We start from the raw sequence: 24,718 nt of genomic DNA, 5'->3' as shown, positions 1-24,718 counted from the left end.
TGTATCAACACCGGCCGGAGCTTGAGACACACTTACGAGTCACCATCGGGAAGGCTTGTGGTAACGTCACGGTGCAGTCAGGCAAGCTTTCCAACGTTGACGAAAGACAAAGAGGAAAAAATAGGAGTTCAGTGTAATTTCCCATTGGTGAGTGTGTGTTAACCGCGAATTTCCTGGTAAGAAGCTATAAAAAGTCTATTAAAAAAACTCTAAGCCATCTTTCAATAAAAAAAAAAACATTAGCTCAAGTCATCTGCCCGTGTATTTCCCCAAAGTTGCCGGCAAAGAATATAAAGTAGAGGCACACCTAACAAAAAAATAATCTTCGTTGCCTCCTTCCGTGCGTCCCGTCACCTGGGAAACACGCTGACCTTCACGCATAATTAAAGGAATCACGGGCGGTGTTCAGCTCCCCCTATACTTCGACCTTCCACCCGCCCCGCCACCCCCAAAACAGCCTCTCCCTCATCACACTCTTCACCACCCGATCACAATGCTCCATATATTCTTTCCTTTCCCTTAACAAGACACCAGTGAGTACGGTCTTTGCGCTATTCCAGTTCCTCTTACAACTCCTTTCTCCATCATCTTTAACTTTAGAAACAACTCATTTTCCTCTACTTCACCCAACACATTCTCCTTTCCTTCATCCACTCCCCGTCGCCACATCAACCCCTTCCTCCCCCATTCCTCCCTCAGCCACCCCGTCAAACTTTTCCTCGTTCCCTCATGCCACGTCCACCTCCCTCCCCAACATCTACTCACATTCCCATCACGCTGCTCCACGTCTCCTCTTTACACCCTCTCCTCAGCCCCTCACATACTCCTCACCAACTCTTTTTCCTCAATCCACACAATGCCTTATCTCGTACCATTTTTCAAGCGTCCTTTTAATCGTCTTCATAATACCTTCCACGCTTCTCTTTACGCCTCCTCCACGCCTCCTTATCCTTCTCCTCACAGGCTCCTATTCACGCTCTCCACACCGCCTCTCGTATCACTTCAGGCGTCTCAGGTGAGGAGGAATGACGAGTAAAAAGAAAGTGGTGGGTGAGGATCGTCCGTCATAGAACACAGTGGCCCCGTGAGTGAAAGTCCCCCTGCGTCACGGGTTGGGAGGGAAAGAATGTTGGAAATGACATAATGGTTTTAGTTTTAGTTATTTTTAGTGAGAGGAAGGATAACCCGTCTCGAAAACTGGTTCCTACGCCAAGAAATCCTTCCTAAAGATGTAAATTAATGTTTATTGAAAGATTTTTATTTTAGGTGCGTTAATTTTCCTCGTTTAACACAGAAAATACGTTCCTTCGCTTTTTTTAATGAGGGGAAGCATACCTTGTCTCAAAAATTCTGGTCCTTCTTCCAAGTTGCGTTTCAAATATTTTAATGATTTTTTTTGTTGGAAGATTCTATTTTGAGTGCGTTCACTTTCATCGTTTATATGAGAAAATAAGTTCCTTCGTGTTAAATCAGGTGTGACTAAAGCTTTTCTCTAATATATTCTCTGGTAACCATGTGCACTCACCTGAAAGATCACTAAACCCTCCCTTGAATACCCTTTTATGCGATTCAGCCTCTATTTTCTTTTCCCCCAAATATCTGAAGCGTTAAACCATCAAATCCCCATAATACTGGAAAAAAAAACAGTACAACCCCCAGACAATTCTCCATCTAATTTCCGAAGCAAATCTGGTTACACAGTTAAACTCGCATCACGTCGGCCATTAACGGGACGCTGATTAATGCCTTCCGTGCAGCGTTGCCAAATTATCGTACTCATCGCATTGCATTCTCGTACTTTCTAACCGATAACTATAGCAAAAAAAAAAAACATTGATAAGTAACAGTTTTAACGCTATCTTTATTTTTCTATCGTTATTTGGTAAGGTACGAGAGTTTGGGGCTGAAAAATGATAAATATAATGTGGTGAGTACGATAATCTTGCAACGCTGCTTCCGTGTGCTCCATCGTTCCCTCGTTTGCGCATACCTCGGCCCCTGAAGGAAGACATACAGAACCGCAAACATTCACAGCGAGTTCCCCCTCACTGGACAAGCTCTATGCATTATTAGTCAGCCGCGTGTGTGTGTGTTCGTGAGTGTGAGGGGGAGGGGGGGGGTATGTGTGTGTGTGTGTGTGTGTGTGTGTGTGTTTTCTGTGTTTGCCGATTGAACGCATACCTTTTTTTTAATCGCAGATGTTTATTCAGGTGTAGGAAAATAAGGAGAAAATCGCAATTTGTAAAAGGAAAGAAAGAGAATGTGATGGAAGAAAGGAAAAAAGAGGCAATGTAAAAGAAGACGAAGAAGAACATGAACAAATACAAGAACGAGGAAATGAGAGAAAAAAAATAGGTAAAAGAAAGAATATAAAAATGCTGAAGAGGAACAAGAACGACAGAGAGTTGATTTTGATGCGTGAATCCCGTCGACTTTTTCTTGCTCTGCCCAGTTTGCACCCCCCCCCCCCCCCCTTCACCTGCCCTACCCCAACACACCTATACCTCGCCATTTCCCTTCTTCCCCTTCCCTGCACATCACGTTTTCATCCTTCCCTCCTCCTCCTTCTCCTCCTCTTCCTCTTCCTCCTCATCTTCCGTGTCCTTGACTTTGGTGTCATTATCCAAAACACTTAGAACAAGAGACCTTCCTCCGCCCTCCCCCTCTTCCCTCCTCTCCTCACCTCTCCTCTCCCCCAACACTAGTCCCAAATTTTCACGGTCAGCTGAGGAGGAGGAGCACGCAGAGACACCCAATTTACTTTTAAACATACTATTAACTCATTTCCTCCTAAATTTACACAGGTAACCCTTCAGGAAAAATTTTAAACATATTATTAACTCGATTTTCTCTAAATTTAAACAGGAACTCAGGAAAACTGTTTGCCAAAGTTTTGTTTCTTTTAATTTACATTTTTCATACACCTGTAACTGTTTGGTAAGGTAAAGTTAGGGGAGGAGGGGGGGGGCATACGCTGTAGCTGCGCGTGGCCTCGGTGCTCATTTCCGTCTCATTGTTAGACTTACTGTAATCGCACCACATATTTTTTTAACTTATCTGTACTTATATTTGACACATTTTGAACATTGGTGCTTTGGTTTAATGGATTTCGCGACTTTGTGACATCTGCAACTATTTTACATTTTTCACATATATTGTTTGTAATGCAAGGTCAAGGCATGAAGGTTACAGCCCAGAAATTAGATATAAAAAATAACCATAGTGATGATGAAAAAGTATCCCATTAAAATTCAGACTCCAAAACACCTGATCGACGAGAAACAGACGACCTGAGGCGACACAAATGCCATTATATTTTTCTTACCCTCACTATTTTTTCCTTCACTATTTTTCCCCATTTTTTCCCTGGCACGGACACACACGAGTAAGGCCGCCGATACCTTTGTTTACCTGGCGGCGGCGGCGAGGGTCGGGCCACGTCACCTCTCCGTCAGGGTCACCTCCGTCCTTGCCCTTGCTTCTTACCCTCCCTCCCTCCCCCCTGCAACCTTCTTCTGTCCTGCCTCCCCAAAATTCTGTCTGCTTACCTTGACTTATAATTAACTTCAACCACCTTCTCCTTACTTCTTTATGCTGTCCTACCTCCCTATCCTTCTTCCCTCTTCCTTCTACTTAACTTTATTTACCTTATCGTCACCTTCGTAAACAAAGCGCCTAAGTCATTATTTTCTACTTTACAGGAAATCAGAAAAGAACTGTCATTATCATATTTGACTTAAGATTTAGGCAGAAATGAAAAGGTCAATTCTAGAACACTCAAACCCTGAATGACGAAGGCAACTATTCAGAAATGGGCGTCACATGATGAAAAATTGATGTAAACGAAAACCTGGAAATCACTGAAAAATAACTTAAGCAATTATTTTATGAGGGTGACGTTATTCTTGTTTCTTATTCCTATCCTACCTTCGCCACCTTCCTTGTTTTTTACCTTACCTTCCAATTACCATTATCTACCTTACCCTTACCTTTTGCTCCCATTTTACCTTCCCAATCTTACTCCATCTTACCTTTGTTTTTAATTACCTACCTACAAGTCATCGTTACTTCTCCTATCTTACTATCTCAACATCCTCCCTTCTTGCCTTTCCTTCTAATCCCCTTCACCTTATCTTCTTTCTCCTCTCTATAACCTTCATCCATCTCACACTTATTTTTCACATCTTAACTCTCGCCACCGCCGCCTAAGGGTGTGTTGTGGCCACGTAATGCAATTAATGTCCAGCACGAGAACTTGCCTGCTTGCCCGGTCATCCCCGATCCAGAATGATGAGTGTCGCGTGCGTGCAGAACAGATCCTGCCCAGAGGCGTGAAAAAGTCTGCCCGTCACGGAGTAATGGCGCAGGAATCTTAATGTTTTCCTTCACTCCTGCTCCTTCAAGGTCGGGGACGAAGACGCTCTTTCCCTCCGTCTCTCTCTCCCTCCATCCCTCCCTCTCTCCCTCCATAGCCTCTTCCTTCCAACCTGTCCCACCCACCCGCCCACAACCCCTTCTCTCTCCCTCTCCCCTCACTGCCTCCCCTTCTTCTCCTTCACTCACTGCGTCCTTCCTTTCCTCATGCTTCATCTCCCGACACTCCCTCCACCTTCTTTCCACCCTCCAGCTCTTCTTTTCTTCTTCTTTTTATCTTCTTCTTCATTCTCATATTTCTATCTCATATCTGTATCATTTTGTTTATCCTCCATTGTGTTCTTTCTTTTTTTTAGTTCTGTTGTTCTCTGTATCTCTCTCTCGTGCGCGCTCTCTTTCTCATATTTCTATTTCTTATCGGTATCATGTTTTTTTCTTCTATTGTCTTCTCTTTTTGTTCTGTTCTGCTGTTTTGTCTTGCGCGCACCCTCACTCTCCCTTACGCTCTCCCTCTCGCTCTCAATTCGCACATCAGTCATGCATCTCCCCTTCACCTCACCTTTCCTAATTGCCCCCAGACACCTATCCAATTACCTGTCCCATCCATCTTTCCTCCCCTTTTCGGCTTCCTGTCCTGTCGTGTCCTCCCACTCCTCCTCCTCCTCCTCCTCGTCGTCTAGTTTCGCGGTTTTTCTTCCATAATAGCAACGACACAACTACTTATTATTAGTTTATTCTATGTCTGTATCTTGGATCTTTACTTTTATCTCATTCTTCCTTCTTCCTCTCTCTCCTTCTTTCCTCTTTCTCTTTCTCTCCCAAACCCTTTCCCTCTCTCTCATTTCCTTCCCTCCATTTCTCCCTTTTCTTCTCTCCCTCTCTTTCATTTCCTTTCCTCCATTTTTCCCTTTTCTTCTCTCCCTTCCTACTTTTCTTCCTTTCCTTCTCTTTCTCTCACCTATATTGTTTTACGGTCTAACTATTTTCTTCGTGTTCTGGCCTTATTTTGCTCATGTTATCGTGTTTCCTTTACCTTTTCAAGCTCTCTGTCATCATCTTTTTTGTGGTTTTACGCTCTTCTTTTACGTTGTTTTATGGTTGACGCCACATAACATTTTTCTTGTGATCCTCTCGGCTTTACTGTTCATCCGGCGTGTCATCTTCCGCCTCACTTCATGTTTAGAGGCAAGGACGAAAGATCCTGGAGGAGGAGGAGGAGGAGGAGGAGGAGGAGGAGGAGAAGAAGTTATTACTGTGTTATGAGCGTGCGGCCTTGAGGGGAGGGGGAGGAAGAGGAGGAAGAGGAGGAACAAGCAAATTCAAAAGAGGAAGAGGATTAGACGAAGAAAGAGTAAAGGAAGATAAAGCAGAAGAGGAAGCAGAGGAAGAAAAAGAGAAGGAGAAAGAGGTAAAGAGAAGAGAAAAAGAAAACGGTGGAAAAGGAGAAAGAAAATCATGAAAAAGTGGCAGAGACGGAAAAGAAAAAGGAAAAGGAGGATAAAGAAATAAAACCAGAAGAGGAAGAGGAAACGTCGGAAGCGAAGACAGAAATCTATTGAGACGTGACGGAGACGAAGATGGAAAAGGAGGAAGAAGAGGAGGCGGAGAAGACTTAGGAGGAGACAGAAGAGGAGGCGGAAGAGGAGGCGGAGTGGAAAGGAAGACTTAAAGAGGAGAAATAAAAGGCAGAGGAGCAGGAAAGATGACACCCGATTCTGGAAGGGGGATCGAAGGCCTAATTGCTTACAGGATGACGGACGTGAGGAAGAGGAGGAGGAGGAGGAGGAGAAGGAGGAGGAGGGAGAAGAAGAAGTGAGTGTTCCGGTGTCCTTGGTGCTTGTGCGTGTGTGTGTGTGTGTGTGTGTGTGTGTGTGTGTGTGTGTGTGTGTGTGTGTGTGTGTGTGTGTGTGTGTGTGTGTGTGTGTGTGTGTTTCTGCGCATGGCCAGGAAAGAGACACCAAAAGGAAACATTAACAAATCATTTCCCTTCGTTTCTTCACTTGTCATCTTGTCTTCCTATTGTTTTTGCTTTTCTTTTCCACATGTTCCAAATTGTCTTCTCGTTACCCGTCTCCCCTTACCAATTAGTCTCCGAAATTGTTGTACTTTTTCATCTCTTTGTTGTGTTTTCAGGGGTGGCTATTACAAGTTACGGCCCAATCTCCTTTTTTTTCCCTCATCTTTTTTTTTTTCTTCTTGCCTTCTTTCTTTCTCTGAGGTCAAGGTGATTTTTTTCTCCTTGTTGTCTTTTCAGGGCTGACTGTTACAGGTTACGGCCCAGTCTCACTTTTTCCCTCGTTTTCTTTTTTCTCTTCTTTTCCTCTTTCTTTCTCTGAGGTCGAGGTACTTTTTTCTCTCTTTGCTATCTTTTCAGGGTTGGCTATTACAATTTACGGCCCAATCTCATTTTTTCTTTCGTTTCCTTTTTTCTTCTCCTATTTTTCCTTCTTTCTCTGAGGTCGAAGTACTTTTTCCTTCTCTTTGTTATTTTTTCAGTGTTGGCTATTACAAGTTACGGCTCAATCTCGCCTCTCCCCCGTTTTCTTTTTCTTCTCTATTCTTTCTTTTTCTTGTAGTCTTAATACGGTCGTGACAGCCTCCATTTCCTGTAGAGAATCGCTGCTTCGGAGAGATGGAGTGGATTTTCTCTCTGCAATTAATCTTATGTCACGTGTTTGCCCATAACTTGCCTCTAGGTGTGTGTGTGTGTGTGTGTGTGTGTGTGTGTGTGTGTGTGTGTGTGTGTGTGTGTGTGTGTGTGTGTGTGTGTGTGTGTGTGTGTGTGTGTGTGTGTGTGTTTAATAGACGTAATCATGCCCCTACAATCATCCGCTGTATTTTATCACTACCTTACGAAACAGCCTTTTTTTTTTTTTTTACTTTGTTTGGGCTCGTGTTTTTTGGATGGGAAATAAACCGGCGGTAAGAGAAAACAAACAGGGGACTAAACTCAGAGCAGCATAACGCCAACATGTGGGAAGCGAAAGACAACCTCAGCGACCACAACGGCGTTCATAAATCCCTCGAAACGCTCATCCCGGGCAGGAAAAGGTAAATCATTCTACTAGAGGAGGACGGACAGAGTGTTTAGAGTGTTTGCAGAAGCTTTATCGTACGTGTGCTCGCGTTTATGTGGGAGGGAAAGGCGAATGTTGGTTGACGAGATTGTACTTGGAGGGAAAAAGTGCTCTGAAGTTTCGTTTGAAGAACTTCATATTTTAGAATTACACCCACGCCGTGCTGCGCTGAGAAATGAAAGCTTATTGAAGAAAAGTGCTACGGTGTTAAGAGAGCGGCAGTGTGGAAGAAAAAAGAAAGTATAAAAAACAGTAAAACAACGACTATCACTGACAAATGAAAGCTTAAGAAACACAACTACTACGATGTTAAGAGCCGCATTGTGAAGGGTAAAAAAAAGTTCTCATAACAAAAATAATAAACACACTATGACAAAAGAAAGCTTATGGAACAGACCTGATATGCCGTTCAGAGCAGTGGCGTGAAGGGTAAAAGAAAATTCCCATGACAAAAATAAGTAAAATAAACACACACTATGGCAAAAGAAAGCATGGAACAGACCTGATATATCGTCAAAAGCCGTGGCGTGAAGGAAAAAAGTAAGTTCACATATCAAAAATAATAAATCAAACACACACTATGACAAAAGAAAGCTTATGGAACAGACCTGATATGCCGTCAAGAGCCGTGGCGTGAAGGAAAAAAGTAAGTTCACATATCAAAAATAATAAATCAAACACACACTATGACAAAAGAAAGCTTATGGAACAGATCTGATATGCCGTCAAGAACCGTGGCGTGAAGGGAAAAAGTAAGTTCACATATCAAAAAAACTCAAACAGCATCAACTCTCTCACGGAAGGAAGCAAAACCACGTAAATCCCCATCATCGAGGTATACAGCAGCCCTGCCTCGCGTTTGGTGTGGCGTGGCCCAGCTATTTGATTTTTACGCCGCGTGGCTCCTGATGGCTCCGCGGACTCTAATCCTCCTCTCTTTAGCTCCGGGCTGCTGCATCCCCCGCCGCCTCCGGGACGTGGTGGCGGCCGCTCGCTTCCGGAACTCGCAGGGGCACTGGACGCGGGTGCTCTGTGATTATCCTGAGTCAGTCCTCGTGATCGTTTTAGTTCCCCCTGTTTGAGCTTACGGTTTTATATTTCTTCTTCCTTTTATAATTTTCTCGCGGTTAAGTTTTTTTCCCCTATATTTCAGCTTTGTGGTCTTTTGTTCTTTCTTTGTTTTTGGGGTTACGGTCATCACGTCTGCTTTTCTTTTCCGATGATGTCTTGTTTATAATCATGCACGGTCATCTGTTCTTCCTTTTTTTTCCTTTCTTCCTCCGATTGTTTCCCTCTTGCGATCATCCTTGTTTTTCTCTTTGTTTAATGTTGGTCACTTGTCGTAGGTCTGTCATTCTCTTCCTCTTAATATCTACGTGTAGCTCAATCACTTAATATTTTCGTCTTTTTCTCATGTTCACTGCCATCTCTAGTGTTTCTGTCTCACGTTGGCTTTTGTTCATTCGTCACAAGTCTCGTATCTTCCCCTAAATCGTTATAAGAATGTCCACGATCATCCTTCTTCTTTCTTTTTCCTTGACCCGGCGATTATCCCTGGCGCTCCTCATCCTCTTTCTCTGTGGCGGCGTCTGTAGAGGAGGAGCAGGCGTGTGATTGTGAAGGGACACACTTGATTGCTCCCTTTGTCCTCACTGAGCCGTCTGGTTGGTGTTTAAATGTCTCTGCGGTGTTGGTGTTGATGGCGTGCGGTGGCTGTAATAATCGGGGGAGAGTGAGGAATGGTGGAGTTGATGGTGATGATGGAGGAAACTTCCGTGACATCAAACCCACCAAAAAAAATGTCACTTGAAAAAACTCTTAGCATACGACTGGCTTGTCACCATCATAGTCAGGATCCTCCCGCCTCGCTCGCTCCGTCAGGTTGTTACGGATGGAAATGGCGGCATAATATTAGACCTTGATCCTCGGTTTTGTGGGGTCAAGTACCGAGAGTTGACTCCACTTTTAGACTACTTTGGGTAACCTTATGTCAACCTCTCACTGCTCCGCCTAGCATTCAAGTCCTCCACCAACCCCAAATAGCCGCCGCAGAAGTCATTGCACACTTATGTTCAAGTTTAAGAACACCTCATGTATCATCTCTCTTCCTTCCAACACTCCATTTTCACTTTCAAATTTTGTTCGGCTCCCCATATCGCCTCCTCTGTCAACGCCTGCAGCCTTGTCAGTAACTTGAGTGACCTGAAACCATTACTAAGGAGGGTTCAGCTTAAAACATATATTTTTTGTTATATCTCAGAATGTAAGTGAGGTAGCGTAAATGATATAATTTGATGATTTGACATAATAATTCTTCCTCGTCTTGAACAGGAAGCGAATTTGTTGTTGTCCAGTTGATGATGCCATTAATGCCCTGATATCTTACTGCCGCCCTGCGAAACTCACTGTGGGAAAAATACATTCTGGAAACATCATTAGGAGCCCAACAAGCACGACCCTTTCCCTCGTGAGTCTGAACGATGAGAGGCAAGACAGGGACAACGAGAGCTGCGGCACAAGGAAGAAGGTTGTGGGCGTTGAGACATTAAGGGAACTGAGGGTGTCATGACCTCTGCAGGGATCGGGAAGCGTGGCCACCTCCTCGCCAGTGGGAGCTGGTGGGCGTCCTTGCAGCGTCCTTCAGGTGAGGGGGGAAAGGGGAGTGGGGGAGCACGCCACCTGCCCTCCCCACCCTGCCCCCGGCCATCTGCCCCGCGGGGAAGCAAAGGACCAGAGACGACCGTTGAGGAAAGGAATACGAGATATTTGCAGTAAAACTCTTTTTGAAAGGGATATCCATCAGCGGCCAGACCCACAAGAGGCAAGCCGTGCATGTTTACATAGATTTACATAGAAAATCAGACCACACAGACCCCATGGTCCAGACTTGGTGGTCTGTCCTTAAACCTAAGTGATTTTACATTAATCAGAAGACTCCAAAACGTCGCATTTCTACTCTAGTTGATATTAAGTTGAAGGAAGTGACGGTCGAGCTTATTTTTGAAGGAGTCAATCGTGTTACACTGGACCACTGACGGTGGAAGCTTATTCCATTCTCGCACTACAACGTTGGTGAAGAAAAATTTGGTGCAGTCTGAATTTACTTGTCTACATCTGAGTTTTACGCCATTGTTCCTCGTGCGCAAAGTGTCATCGATCATAAACAATGTTGATCTGTCTACATTCGTGAAACCATTAAGTATTTTAAAACATTCGATCAGTTTTCCTCGGAGGCGACGTTTCTCAAGAGAGAACATGTTAAGGGTAGAAAGCCTTTCTTCGTAGGATTTGTTGCGCAAGGAAGGGATCATTTTCGTTGCCCGACGCTGAACACCTTCTAATTTAGCAATATCCTTTGCATGGTGGGGAGACCAAAACTGTACCGCATATTCCAAGTGGGGTTGACGCCCAGGACGATGATGTGAAGGAGTGAGGACGGCAATACTATTTTTTCTTCAGCGCCCACATCACACGCGACTTCGGAGGTCACGAGGCCCAGCATATCTCATAATAATACAGACGGAATATATAAACTAGTACCCGCTAAGAGAAAGAAAATGATCCCTGCAACACCACCCACCTGATGAATTAGTTAGTTTGCCTTGTAAGCCAAATTAATATATAATATTTACCGTCACTCTCCACGAATCTCCAAGCATGCCGTTTTATATGAGATTCAACGTAAGAAAGCCCATGGTGAAGGCCCGGACTGACGGCGAGGCCCCCGCGTCTCGCTCCCCCGTGGTGTGGGTGAGCCAGTCCTCCTCGGCAGTCCACTTCGAGACCTCTCACGAGCGGTCGGTGAAGGTGCGGCTGCTCATGGGCATGGACAAGGCGCTGGAGCGGAAGCGTCGTACCGAAGCTGGTGAACAAGTGACTCGGGACGCGATGGAGTGGTGGCGCTGTCACAGCCACGAGGACGCAAAGCTTGTGGTGTGCCCGGTGGAGAAGGGGCAGGAGGAGCAGATGCCACACCCCCAACCCGCCCCCGCCTCCGCCCCCGTTACTGCCACCACATCCACCGAACGCGCCAGAAAGCAAACCGATACATGCATTAAGAGGCCCTTGACGTGGGTACTGCTGCTCTCTCTGCTTGTGGTCAACTTAATGGCGTTGGATGCTATAGTGTATGTTGCGATGGAATGGAAAGACTGAACTGCCACGGTGGTTTCCCAGAGTTACGTCGACTGATGAAAACAAAATATTCAGAGAGCCAGATTGATTTCTTGATAAAACAATATAATTCTGAGTCAGTAACCTTTTTGAAGACTTTTCCTTTTCCAGATGCATACCTTTGCTTTTGGTATCCCCCACTCAGCCTGTACAAGACCCTCATGCCCCCCTCCCCCCCTTTACACACACACTCATCGCTCACCCCTTCCCAACCTCAACAACCTTCTTTTATATTTTGCTCTTCCTTTCAACAACATTCTGTCCCGCTGCACTGCGAGGATGAATGATAACTTTAGATTCCTGTCTCTTTATCTTATGTCCGACGTTTTCCTTTGCCCTCCATCAATATCCTCCTCCTCTGTCTTATTCTATTTTGTCTGGTTGTTTGCTTAGACGTTTTTTCTCGGCTTTTCTGTGTGTTTTTAGTCTGTTATTCTTTCCTGCTTCTCGTTGGTCAGTTTCGTTTTCGTTATTAGCTTCATTTTTTTTCCTAGGCTCATTAACCTGAACATATTTGCTTTTTTTTTTAATTCCACAACCATTTTCTTTTGCTGTGTGTGTCTCTGTCCTTCATGCTTTCTCTTTTCTTTTCTCTCTTTTATCAGCTTTATTTTTGGTTAAAATTCGTTTTAGGTCCGTGCCAGTATCTCATTACCTACCTTATGAAACATCAGTATCTCTTCATATATCTTTTCTACAAACCTTCAACAGTCATGGAAACGCTTTGAAAATCCAATTCAAGGACTTTTTTTTTACTCTTGAAAATATGGGATAATGTTTATGAAAGCGCGTCGCCTCCTCTGCTGGCCGCGGCGACGCTGCAGCGGATGTTGCGAGAAATACCTCCTCGCTGAAATAAGTCACATATACATGAGGGGGGGGTCCAGGGGGGGGCGCAGCCCCCCCGTTAGTAGGTCGTAAAGTTCGGTTGGAGTAGTTTAAATATGCTCCCCGACCCTAAGCCCTCTGCGAGCTATTTTGCGGCTGCGGCGGCTGCAGCGTCGCCAGAGGAGGCGACGCGCTTTCGTAAACATTATCCCATATTTTCAAGAGTAAAAAAAAAGTCCTTGAATTGGATTTTCAAAGCGTTTCCATGACTGTTGAAGGTTTGTAGAAAAGATATATGAAGAGATACTGATGTTTCATAAAGTAGATTATGAGATACTGGCACGGACCTAATACGAATCTTTACCTTATTTTTTTTTGTCATTTTCTTATTATTCTTCCTCGTTTCCTCCTTCTCCTCGTCCTCATTATTCTTATCTTCGTCAATTTTCTTCCTCCTTTTCTACTCATTCTCCTCCTCCTCCTCCTCTTCCATCTTTCCTTGTCATGACGTTGATCACGGGTAGTTTTCTCCAGTTTACGTACACACACACACACACACACACACACACACACACACACACACACACACACACACACACACACACACACACACACACACACACACACACACACACACACACACAACACACACACACACACACACACACACACACACACACAAACACACACACACACACACACACACACACACACACACACACACACACACACACACACACACACACACACACACACACACACACACACACACACACACACACACACACACACACACACACACACACACACACACACACACACACACACACACACACACACACACACACACACACACACACACACACACACACACACACACACACACACACACACACACACACACACACACACACACACACACACACACACACACACACACACACACACACACACACACACACACACACACACACACACACACACACACACACACACACACACACACACACACACACACACACACACACACACACACACACACACACACACACACACATTTTTTAAGGATTAACCACAAGTTTCCGCGGCCACTTACCTCACCTTCCTCCCATTTCCCTCATTCTTCCTCCTTCCTTATATCCTTTCTGACCGCGCCGCCCCTCCTTCCCTCCCTCCCTACCTCCCTCCCTCCCTCTCTCCGTCTCTCCTTCATTTGACCGCCCCTCTGTCCTTTCCTTCCCTTTCTCTCTTTTTTTCCCACACATTATAAGCTCTCTCTTCCTCAATAGTTTTCTTTTTTAGGCTTTTCGTCGAATAAAAACTCGAAGACACATTAGCAAGAGTGACCATGAATAAGATGAATCAAATATACTAAAAATGTCGAGTGAAAAAGATGAATTATATATTTTTATGAAGTATATGTGATTTTTTTAGTAGTTATTTGTTAGTGGCGGAAAAAAGAAAACACAAATAGAAGAGTTTCACATTAAATTGTTCGGGTTTAGTCTTTCTTGTATTCACTCCTAAGTTGATTTTTTTATTGAGAAAGAACTACAGCCGCCGTGATTTAATGCATTGATACCTACGTAGATGTGTTTTTTATGACAAGAATATAGCGAGGGGATGCGTGAGTGGATGACGGGGGAAGGACGAAGGCGAACGGGGGCGGAAGGGGGCGGTGAGTGCCAGAATGTCAACCAGTAACATGCACCGTGCCTGACCTTTGGCGCGCTTCCCACGTGGTCTTTATTCTTGGCAGTCACATTCTGTCCACGTCACCACACCTTTTGTTTTGACCTGTCCCAGCGGAGGGGGGAGGGAGGGAGGTATAGAGGAGGAGGGGGGAGGGAAAAGCGGTAAATTTTCTGATCTATAAGTAAACACGTTTCTTAGAAGTGTCATTGTATTGTATTATTAACATTAGTTGTAGGAATTGTGGTAGTAGAAGGAGTAGTAGTAGTAGTAGTAGTAGTGCCACATATATTGAAAGGCAAAACAGAGACAAAAAATAATGTGTGATATGCTATTTTTTATGTTCATCTTTTTTCCTCTCTTCCTACCTTGCCGTTATTCGTTTTTTCTTTCTAATTACAGGATATTTTTATAATTATTCATCCTTTTTCCTTCTCCTCCTATCTTACTGTTATCCGTTTGTTCTCTCCAACTACACGATTCTTTTTTAAATTCATCCATTTGCTTCTTATATTCTTACCTTGCCGATATCAGTTTTTCCTTCCTGATTTTTCATTGAGTCCTCCTTAGCGGTTATCAGTTTTCCCTCTCTAATTACACGGTATGGAGGTAGAGAGGCAAGAGGTCACGTGTACCAGGCAGGGAGCGAGCGAGTGTTGATGTTCCGTGATTGGGCAGGAGTCAGGGGAGTCAAGGCGACGTCACCAGCGCTCACCCTGCATGCAAACAGTAAATACCAGCGGGGTGACGGACGGGGCGCTTATGCCAAATCTATGTGTGTGTGGGTATGAACGTACGTGTGTGTTTGCAGGCGCGCGCATGAAATTCTAAGGTCCCGAAAGGTCTTGGCAGCTCAATTAATCGCAATTTGAGTTACGTAATGTCCCGTAGTGCCAAAGGATGCCAAGGGGATGAGGTTGCTCTTTGTATTATTTTATGTATTTCTTTAGGGCCATCAGTAAGGGAAGGTGTAATCCGCCGCGGGTTATATTGTATTATAGTCATGTTTACATTGTTATACACGAGTGAATTTTTTGATGAAAGTGAAATCCAGGCGCTTTATCCAGCCGCTGCCAACTCTCCCCGAGGCCCGCGACCAACGCCTCGAAGTATTTACACGTGCACACAGTCACACATGGCGATCTTTTCTTTGCCTCCGTCTTGCTGGGCCGCGACTTTGCCATCCAAGCACACGCCCAAGAAACACACTCCGTAAAACAAACTGACCACCACGAGGAACAAAATTTCTAGCGGTGTTATTGGTAGCGGGGATTCATGTCTTTTGGGGCGATGCATTCTGGAACAGGCGAAGGTCAGGAGAAATTTCCCGCGTCCGTCGCTCACTCGTCTGGCGTAGGTGTTCGCCATGTCGACTTGGAGCGAGGATCCAAGATGGCGGTGGAGTGAGAGTGTGTCTAGTAAGCCTCCGTGAAACACGAACGATTTGTCTTGGATAATCAAGTCGTGTCGTGCCAAAATTTGTTCTATGCAGTCCTAAGGTGTCACGTGACCCGTTGGTGAGAGAACCCGGTGGATTTACTAGGTAAGGGAGGAGAAAAGAGACCCAAGTGGTGTTGGTGACGTGAACGCTGCAATAAGAAGTGATCACTCTCTTCACTTTCACACCCTTGCAAGTTTTCTCACATGTTTTATCTCTCCTTGCAGTCATGGATTCTCCAGCAGCTGCGATATTCCTCCTGGTGAGTACCCAATTCCTCTTTGTGTTGAGTGAGTGGGCGTTGCAGAGGGCCAGGAGGCACCCACGGGCCCTGAGTTGAGGTGGGGCGAGGCTGTGTGGCGAGAGGAAGGCCTTGAGACTCCCAACCCACACACCTCTTACACTGGCCTGCCCTCCCTGTACCAACGTGGCTAGGGGGTATTTCTGTGCATGGAGAGGCCCTCTGAAGCCCCTGGGATGATTTGGGTGCATGTCAGGGGTGTGAGTGCCAGGGAAAGGGAGGAAGAGAGTAAGTCAAGGGCGGCACTCTCCTGTGAGGCGCGTGTGGGAGCAGATGGATGGCAGGGGAGGGTTTCGTCATATGTGAGAGGTAGATGAGAGTGCCACTGTGAGCTGGAATTACGCTCTCAAACGGATCATTATTAACCTTCGTGTTTCGTAACGTCGAGTGATTCTTAAAACCTTGCCCCAAAGTAGAAGGAACCCAACGAGGCAGGTGTGTCGCCCGCTCTACCAGTATCACCTTTGCCATTCTTGTCCTGGTAAAAAGTGAACGTAGCATTGACACAGAAACCTTAGTATATCCACCCTGCCCACCCAGTCGCCCACCCAGCCCACCCCGAACATGTTATCTAAGCTACGCCTCGACCTGGCTTGCCCGAACCCCTCCCTCGCGCCCTTGGGAGTGTTTGTCTTTCAGTCTGTGTGTGTCCTGGGAGTGTCTGATGCATGACTCACCTCGGGGCAGCTAACCTATACCCGCGCCCAGGATATATATGTGAAAGGTGCTGAGCTGAGTCTTAAAAGCTTTGGGGGTTAATACAAATCCTGCATGATCCGAAAAAGGTCGCTATATTAAAAAGAAGTATAATTATCGTCGTTGAGATTAGTTAAGGAAATAATGTAGCATGTCAGAGAGCAGCTTAGTTTGGTATGTAGTGTTTATTAAAGTGCTATGCTACGATTGTTGAGTTTTTTGCTATTAGAACAATCCTGTACGTTAAAGATTATGATATTCTTCTCCTGCGATGCTTAGAATTAATATCAATCACAAAAAATCAAGTTCCAAATAAGTTTAACCATAGCACAAAAAAAGGGAAATAGAGCAGAAAAATCAGCCTTCCTTCCTAGCCCAACTTAGTGACATTCAGACCATTGCCTCCCCCTAAAAAAAAAAAGAGGAAGGAAAAAAAAAAGGAAAAACTCGACCGCTGGTGCCCCCGTCTCAAGGCCACGCCGCCCCACGCCTCAGACCTCTTGTGGACTGACACGCAAAAACCCACACTTAAAAAATCGCTCTGAAGTGGCTCGCTTTTCCACTTTTTCGTGTTGCTGTTCCCCTCAAGAGTACTTTGGAGGGTGTTTGTTTCCGAGGAGGAGGAGGGGAAGGGGAGGAGGGGAGGATATGGGCGTGTATGTTTGTGTGGCGTGCCAGGGAGTGTGTGGCAACGGGAAGGGCGTGGATATGGGCGTGGGCGGCAGCGGCTCCAGGGTCTATGCGTGGGCCCAAGGGAGGACAACGGGACCTTTGACGAGCACCCACCACCACCACCACCACCACCACCACAGTATTAATATGTCAAGCCGGATCCCCATCGCCTCCACCACCACCACCATACCCGCCCACCATATCCAAATCACCACCCCATCACCACTCCTTTCCTTCACCACCACCACTACCACTATTCACCCGTTTATCCACCACACAAAAAGCACTACTCCTGCATCACTTCTTTATTTCCTTCTACACCACCACTAACACCATAACCTCCACCACCCCATCACCACTTCTTCACCATCTTTATTACCTCTACACCCGCCCACCACGCCAAAATCACCACCTCATCACCACCTTTTTTCTTTCCTTCACCTCCACCACTACCACCATACCCGCCCACCAAACCAAAATCAACACTCCACCACCATTTTTTTCCTTCATCACCACCACCAAAAACACCACTCCATGCACTCCTCCTCTTTCTCTCCTCCACCATGACCACTTCAACTCCTCCTCGCCAAGCACCAACACTCCCACCACCACCACCACCACCAGCACTTACCACTATCATCACCATTCACCATTTCTCCTCAGCACCGCCAGGGACACGACCTCTAGCAATTTATTTTCACCACCATCACCACCACTACCACTATCAACATCCCCATCACCACCACCAACACCAACACTACCTATGCACTTTAAAGCTTGCCACACTAAAATGACATCAGTACCATCCACCACCAGCACACCGCCTCTAATCTAATAGGAACAAAGGAAGTAGAAGATAATTATTGATGTACATAACCAATTGTCTTCCGCTACAATTATAAACCCACTAATCCACCTGCAGTGTATTACCAACTAACCACGTCACCATCATCACCACCACCACCACCACCACCTTCTGTAACGCTTCCGTCAACATCACGCCCACACACACCACCTCTACTACCACCTCAACCTCGCCCACCACTATCCTCACCACCACTACCACCACTCTGCCAAATATCCATAAGGAGCATCATATCACTTTTTTCATCATCACCTCCCTGCGCTTCCTATACACCACGCCCATACACCACCACCATCATCACCACCACCGTATCACTAGGAAACACCCACTCATTTTTAAAGTCATTCAGCACTTTAGTATTACGTCCATCACTTCTTAACTTCCCATAGTATACATAACAATGCCTTGTACCTATTTTACGTAGTCATAATTAGTGTTGTCAAGAAGAAAAAGAAGTTGGAAAAGGTTGGAACGGAAGATGATTATAAAAAGGAAAGGGAAGAATAGAATAAATATAATAAAAAGCATGAAAGGAGCTGGAAGACGAGAAAAACATGAAACAGCTTGAAAAAAAAAAGGAAAGAAAGGATGAAAACAAGAGAAAGACAAAATCAACGTAGAACAATAAGAAGAAGAGGATGGAACAGAAGACGATTATGAAAAGGAGAGAAGAAATAGAACATAACAAAAAACATGAAAAGAAGAGAAAGACAAGAAAAATATAAAACAGCATGAAAACAGAAGGAAGAAAGGTAAAAAAAAACAAGAGAACGTAGAACAATAACAAGAACAACAAGAACAAAACACGCGCAGTAACACAAGCCACACTCATTACTACATATACAACACCAATCAAATTTCTCCCCTTAATTAAATAGTTACATCGAGAGGCCGCACAGTCGCCTACGCCAATACAGTTACCTTGATACACTGAGGGAGGCAGACCCGCTAGGATAATCTCTTTCTTTCCCTCATTATGGAATTCAACGGAGATGGAAACGGGAGAGCAGGGAGCATCCGGTTGTTTTTGTTTACTTGTGTGCGTGTTGTTGCTTACTCGACCTGTACGTGTGTGTGGGTGGTGGTACTAGGGGGGGTGGGGGGGGCGTGTGGGGGAGGGAAGGGGGGCGCGTGTGTATGTGAGGGGGGGAAATGAGGGGAGCGTGCGTGTGTGTGTGAGAGAGGGGAAGATGGGGGTGAGGGTACCAATTCATATATTTTAAATTTTCAATCGACTTTTTTTTCCTTAGATTGTATGTGAATATGTATGTCTGTGAGTCTATCTTTCAGTCTTTCCGTATTTGTCTATATCAATTTGTCCGTCAACCTTTATGTGTGTCTGTCGATCACATTCAAGGCCTCTTTACTTTCCTTATATATCACAGTGACTGGCTCATTTTCCTTCGTCTATACTTTTCTTTTACTTAATACTGTTTTTTTTTCTTTTTTTTGTGGGTTGTGGAAGACTCGTGACCGGGGATTTGTGTCAGATGTTCAACTCTTTTCATCTACCTCTTTTTATCCGTTTTTATTCTGTGTTGTGGTGGACTCGTGACCCGGGATTTGTGTCAGATGCTCAACTTTTTTCATCTACCTTTTTTATCCATTTTTCTGCGTGGAGGCTCATCTTGTAATTGTCTTCCTCGCATCGTTTGGGTATTGTTCCGCGCCGCATTCTGTCCTTCTCTGCATCTCGCTTTTTCCCTCCAATTTTTTTCACGCGACTCCATTACGCTGCGGAATTTTCAAGGTCGTGAGATTAAAGCGATTTCCATGTCTTCAAACACCATTAAGCCGCCACCAAAGAAGATCTGATCCTTTCCTCACCCCCCAAAACCTGCGCTCGTGTGTGTTCGCCGCGGAAAAAATATCAACTCAGAATTTATCCTTGCACACAAAAACCGGCCTTGATTCTCTTTTTTTTTTTTTCAACTCCACGCAAAAGGTGTTGACACATTATACCGGCAAGATAAAGGATTAAGCTTATCGTGTTGGATCCCATTGCTGTCTCTCTCTCTCACTCTTTGTTGCATCCCCACGTTCTTCTTCCCCCTTCCTATTCCTCTTCCTCCACCTACTCCTCCCTTTCCACGTCATCTATTCTCTCTTCAGTTCCCCCTCCCTTCCTTTGTCGTGTCATTCTTCATCCCTCCTCCTCCTCTTCCCTTCCTTCCTTTGTTGTATCTCACGCCCCTTATCAATCTCTTTCCCTTCCCCGTCCTCTCACTTCACACACCAATAGTCTTATCCCTCTGGTTTTGTCCTTCTTTATCCACCCCATTCCTCCCTTCCCTAATTCTTTTGCTATACCCCACGCCCTTTATCAATCTCCTTTTTTTTACCTTCAATTCTCTCGGATCGGTCCCACAAACACACACACGTACATTCCTATCCCTTTGGTTTTGTTGTTTTGCATTCCTCTATTCACTTATTCCTTTGTTATATCCCACGTTCTTCATCTGTCTCTTCTTCCTTTTCCCGCATTCTCTCACACCAATTACTCCCATCATCATTCACTATCCTTTTCACTTGGTTGTTTCTTTCCTCATTCCTCCTCATTCCCTTCTTTTGCATTCCTCTATTACCTTATTTCTTTGTTATATACCACGTTCTTCATCTGTCTCTTCTTCCCTCTCCTATTCTCTAACACCAATCCCTTCTGACACTCATAATCTTTTTCCTTTGGTTATTTCCTTCCTCATTCCTCCTCATTCCCTTCTTTTACATTCCTCTATTCCCTTTTTTCCTTTGTTTTATCGCACGTTCTTTATCTATCTGTTCTTCCTTCCTCCATTCTCTCACACCAATCCCTCCCAGCACTCACAATCCTTTTCCTTTGGTTGTTTCATTCCTCATTACTCCCCTCATCCCCTTCTTTTATAATCCTCCACGCTCTTTATCTATCTATTTTCATTCACCCTATCATTCACATCAGTACCCTCAATCAATCTCTATCCCTTTGGTTGTATGATTTATTTTCCCCTACTCTCTTCTTTTATTACATTCCATCTATCTCCCTATTTACCTATCTCTTCTCCTATGTCCCTATACACCTATTTACCTAACTCCTTTTCCTACCCCAGTTCTCTTACATCAATCTCTCCCTCCACCCCACACAATCCTATCCATCTCTACTTTCTCTTTTCTCCTCACCGTCCTCGTTCCCTCCCTCTCTCTCGTCCTGCTTTCGTTTCAAGGTCACTGTAGCTGCCGAAGAGTGTATATAGGACAGTTCGTAGCACCGACCCGCAGCACCCTCAGACAACCTCCTAAAAATCTCGCCGTATCAGAGTCCCAATTCAAGTTCACGGGCTCACCTTGTCTGCTAATGAGAGTTGGTTGGCAGGTGTTAAACTACTTTCTTACGAGTGAAAACTAGATTCAGCCAATTTTCTCGTAGCTTTTTTATTGCATTCAGTCTTGGAGATGTTGAAGTCTGTGGATGTTTTGTTCTTGTAGAGAGATGAACGATTAAAATATTGTAGTTGTTGAGTAAGTTGAATTAGTTAAGGAAAATTACGCTCTCTTATGCACGAGTATTGACATGTTTTAGCCGAGGTATTTAAAAATCAGCTGGAATGTTTTTTTTTTTTTCTTATTCACACCAAGTAGCAACGACTAGTAATTATTATCAAAGGTCAACGAATAAAAAACGAACATGAATCCCAATAAGCGTTTTTCCTACTTTCATCTGGGTTATTTATAGCTTAATGTTAATGGTGTGTGGGGAGGGGGAGGGGTGGAGGGAGGTGTGTGCATGTGTGTGTGTGTGTGTGTGTGTGTGTGTGTGTGTGTGGGTGTGGTAGAGAGAGTGTTTGTTTAAGAGAAAAGCTACAGTGAAGGCTAAAACACACACACACACACACACACACACACACACACACACACACACACACACACTTCTCTACGTGACTTTGGACCCTTTATTCTCTGCGTGTCGCCTCATTAACCTTCCTCTTTCCCATATCCTCCTTTTCTTTACCTTTCCCCCTTCTCCTTTTCTCTCTTCCTCCCTCCCTCTGAATCTCCTACCTCCGCCTCCCCCCCTTTCCCCCTTCCTATCTTCCGCCAGTGTCTCTCCCACTTTCTCTCTCTCCCAGCATCTCTCGTCTTCCCTCAATGTTCCTCCTTCCTCTACCTTATACTTTCTCTACTCCTTATCTTTTTCCCTTCTTCCTCTCTTTTATCAACTTCATATTTCTTCTCATCCCTTTTTACCTTCATCATTCCTCCCTTCTTTACTTATTTTCTCTTTCCTATTCTCCCTCTTCTTCCCATAATGTTCCTCCTTCCTCTACCTTATACTTTCTCTACTCCTTACCTTCTTCCTCTCTTTTATCAACTTCATATTCCTCCTCCTCCCTTCTTACCTTCACCATTTCTCCCTTCTTTACTCATTTTCTCTTTCCTATAGTCCCTCTTCTTCCCTCTTGTTCTCTCTACTCCTTTCGTTCTCTCCCTCTTTATCAATCTCATATTCTTCCTCATCCCTTCTTGCCTCTATATTTTCTTCCTTTACCTCCCTCTTCCTTCCTTTTACCTCCTGTTTTCCTACCCTCTAGTTCCCCTTCATCACGTGTTCCTCCTCACTCATCATTACCTCTTCCTTTTTCTTCCTTCTCTTTCCCCCCCCCTTCTTTTGTTGTCCTGCTTCGCCTCTGACCTCCTGCCCCTCCCCATGAACTTCTTCCCCCATTACCCATCACCCCTTACTCCCCTCCCTTCCTCCCATTATACCTTTGCCCCTTAGTTCCCCATCACCACCACTACCACCTTCTCCTCCTAAATCTTCCCTTCCCATTCTTTGTATTCCTTCCCTGTTATGTTTCTTATCAGTATTTAACCCATTCCTTATACCCCGCCCCCTCACATCCATTTCCATCCCTTATCTCATGCCTTCTTAGCCCTCCCTTCCCTCTGTGCTCTCCCCTTTGTCTCCCTTCAATCTATCCATTCCCTCCTCTCTCTAAATCCCTTCCCTATCCCTCCCTTCCTTGATTCCAGGGTCACTGACGAGCTTCCTAAATGACTAGGATAATTTTGTCATATTTTTAAGAACTGCGAGATTGAAGGTCAGCAGGGAATGTTTTTGTTAGGGAGTCGAAGGAGAGCCATTACGAGTATGTGTTAGTAGGAAAAATTTTAAACGTATTGGGAGATATTTATTGATGTGTTTTTACTTTCTTAATATACGGAGCGACATCTGGGAAGGAAATTCGTGTATATGTCGAGGTCTTAAGATTTCTATATACATGTTTTTGAAGTCTTTCCATTTCCGTTTTCTTTATTTTGCTTTTCTCTTTAACATTACCACCACCTCCTTTTTAATCAACTGTCACCTTTTCCGTAACTTTCCCTGCGCACCTGTGTCATTACGAGGGGCGTTATGTGCTGTCACCTGCGTCGTTTTGTCACCTGTTTACCTTTCTCCGGCACACCTTAAGAAGAGTGACGTGGAGGGAAGGTGGCAGCGTGGCGTGGGCGCGGCGTGACGTCACTACTTCCTGGGAGAGAGGGAGAAGGAGGGGGAGGGAGGGAGAGAGAGAGGGGGAGGTGGGGCAACACAACCTTGGCACACGGACGCAACATGGCAAGTCCTCCCTCTCTTACATGCTTGTCTTCTTGCTTGTTGACTTGCTTATTAACTTGTTGACTTGCTTCTTAGTGATGAGTTTGGTATTTATTTATTCCTCTGTTAACTTGTTTTGGTTTGGTGTTGAAAAATAGGCTTGTTTTGCTAATAATATACTGTCTTCTTCACTATCTATCTTTCTATCTATCTTTCCTCCTCCCTCTCTCTTCTCGTCCTTTCTTGCTTAACTATTCACTTTGGTATTTGATTATTTCTTTGTTTTTCTGTCTGGTCAAGTGATGAAAAGTAAGCTTGTTTTTGCTGATAATATTCTCTCTTCTTCTCTCTATTTTTCAATCTGTCTATCTATCCCTCTTTCTTCTCTTCCTCTCTTTCTTAGATGCTGATTTTGGTATATTGAGAAGTATCCGTTTTACTTTTCATATACTCTATCTATCTATCTATCAATCTATCTATCCATCTCTCTCCCCCTCTCCCTTCTTCCCCATCATTCCCTCCCCTCCCTCTCTTACCCTCCACTATTCCATCTCTTTACCTGCTTACCTTCACTTTACTTAATTGCCCATAACTTATCTGCCTAATCATTACGTGACGAAGGTGAAAGAAGGGGGGAAAAAAGATACACGTGTAGGTGGTGGTGGTGGTGATAGAGGTGGGTGGTAGTGTACGTGGGTGGTGAGAAAGGAGGTGAAGGTGTGGGAAGGAGGAATTTGAGGAGTGGGTGAAGGTGCGAGGGAGTATTAAATGGGTGAATGATGATGATGATGATAGTGGACGAGATGAGTGATGGATGAGACTGTGGATGAGATGAGAGATAGTAGAGACAGTAGGGTGTTAAAAGGAAGAAAGGAAAACAGACAAGAATGAAAAACAAACTAGAAAACAACAGAAAAATAGAGAAAAATATAATAAAACAGCAAAATAATTGGAAAAAAAATGGAATAAGACATGGCAGAATTGGATGATGGCAATATGGATTTGTGACTGATTTGTGGTTGTGAGAAAGGTG

At 44.6% G+C, this 24,718-nt stretch overlaps 1 protein-coding gene across 5 annotated transcripts in view; it reads left to right on the top strand.

The window, feature by feature from the left end:
* Positions 1-24,718, top strand: part of LOC127008897 (cuticlin-4-like) — a 129,317-nt gene that overhangs the window by 4,744 nt on the left and 99,855 nt on the right. For 4 of the 5 annotated variants that reach the window (XR_007761415.1, XR_007761414.1, XM_050881375.1 and 1 more), the window contains exons 1-2: positions 15,510-15,687; positions 15,810-15,844. Coding sequence is in view for 3 of the 5 variants with exons in the window: in XM_050881375.1 (XP_050737332.1) it covers positions 15,812-15,844 (33 nt within the window). In the remaining 2 variants the exon portion in view is untranslated. Of the gene's footprint in view, positions 1-15,509; positions 15,688-15,809; positions 15,845-24,718 lie in introns of those variants that run through there. The other variant, XM_050881374.1, reaches the window with a different exon arrangement.

The sequence above is a fragment of the Eriocheir sinensis genome, chromosome 39 (assembly GCF_024679095.1).
Source record: "Eriocheir sinensis breed Jianghai 21 chromosome 39, ASM2467909v1, whole genome shotgun sequence".
Taxonomy (NCBI): Eukaryota; Metazoa; Arthropoda; class Malacostraca; order Decapoda; family Varunidae; genus Eriocheir; species Eriocheir sinensis.
Note: the sequence above shows the minus strand (reverse complement) of the source record. Positions and strands in the feature narration are given on the sequence as shown.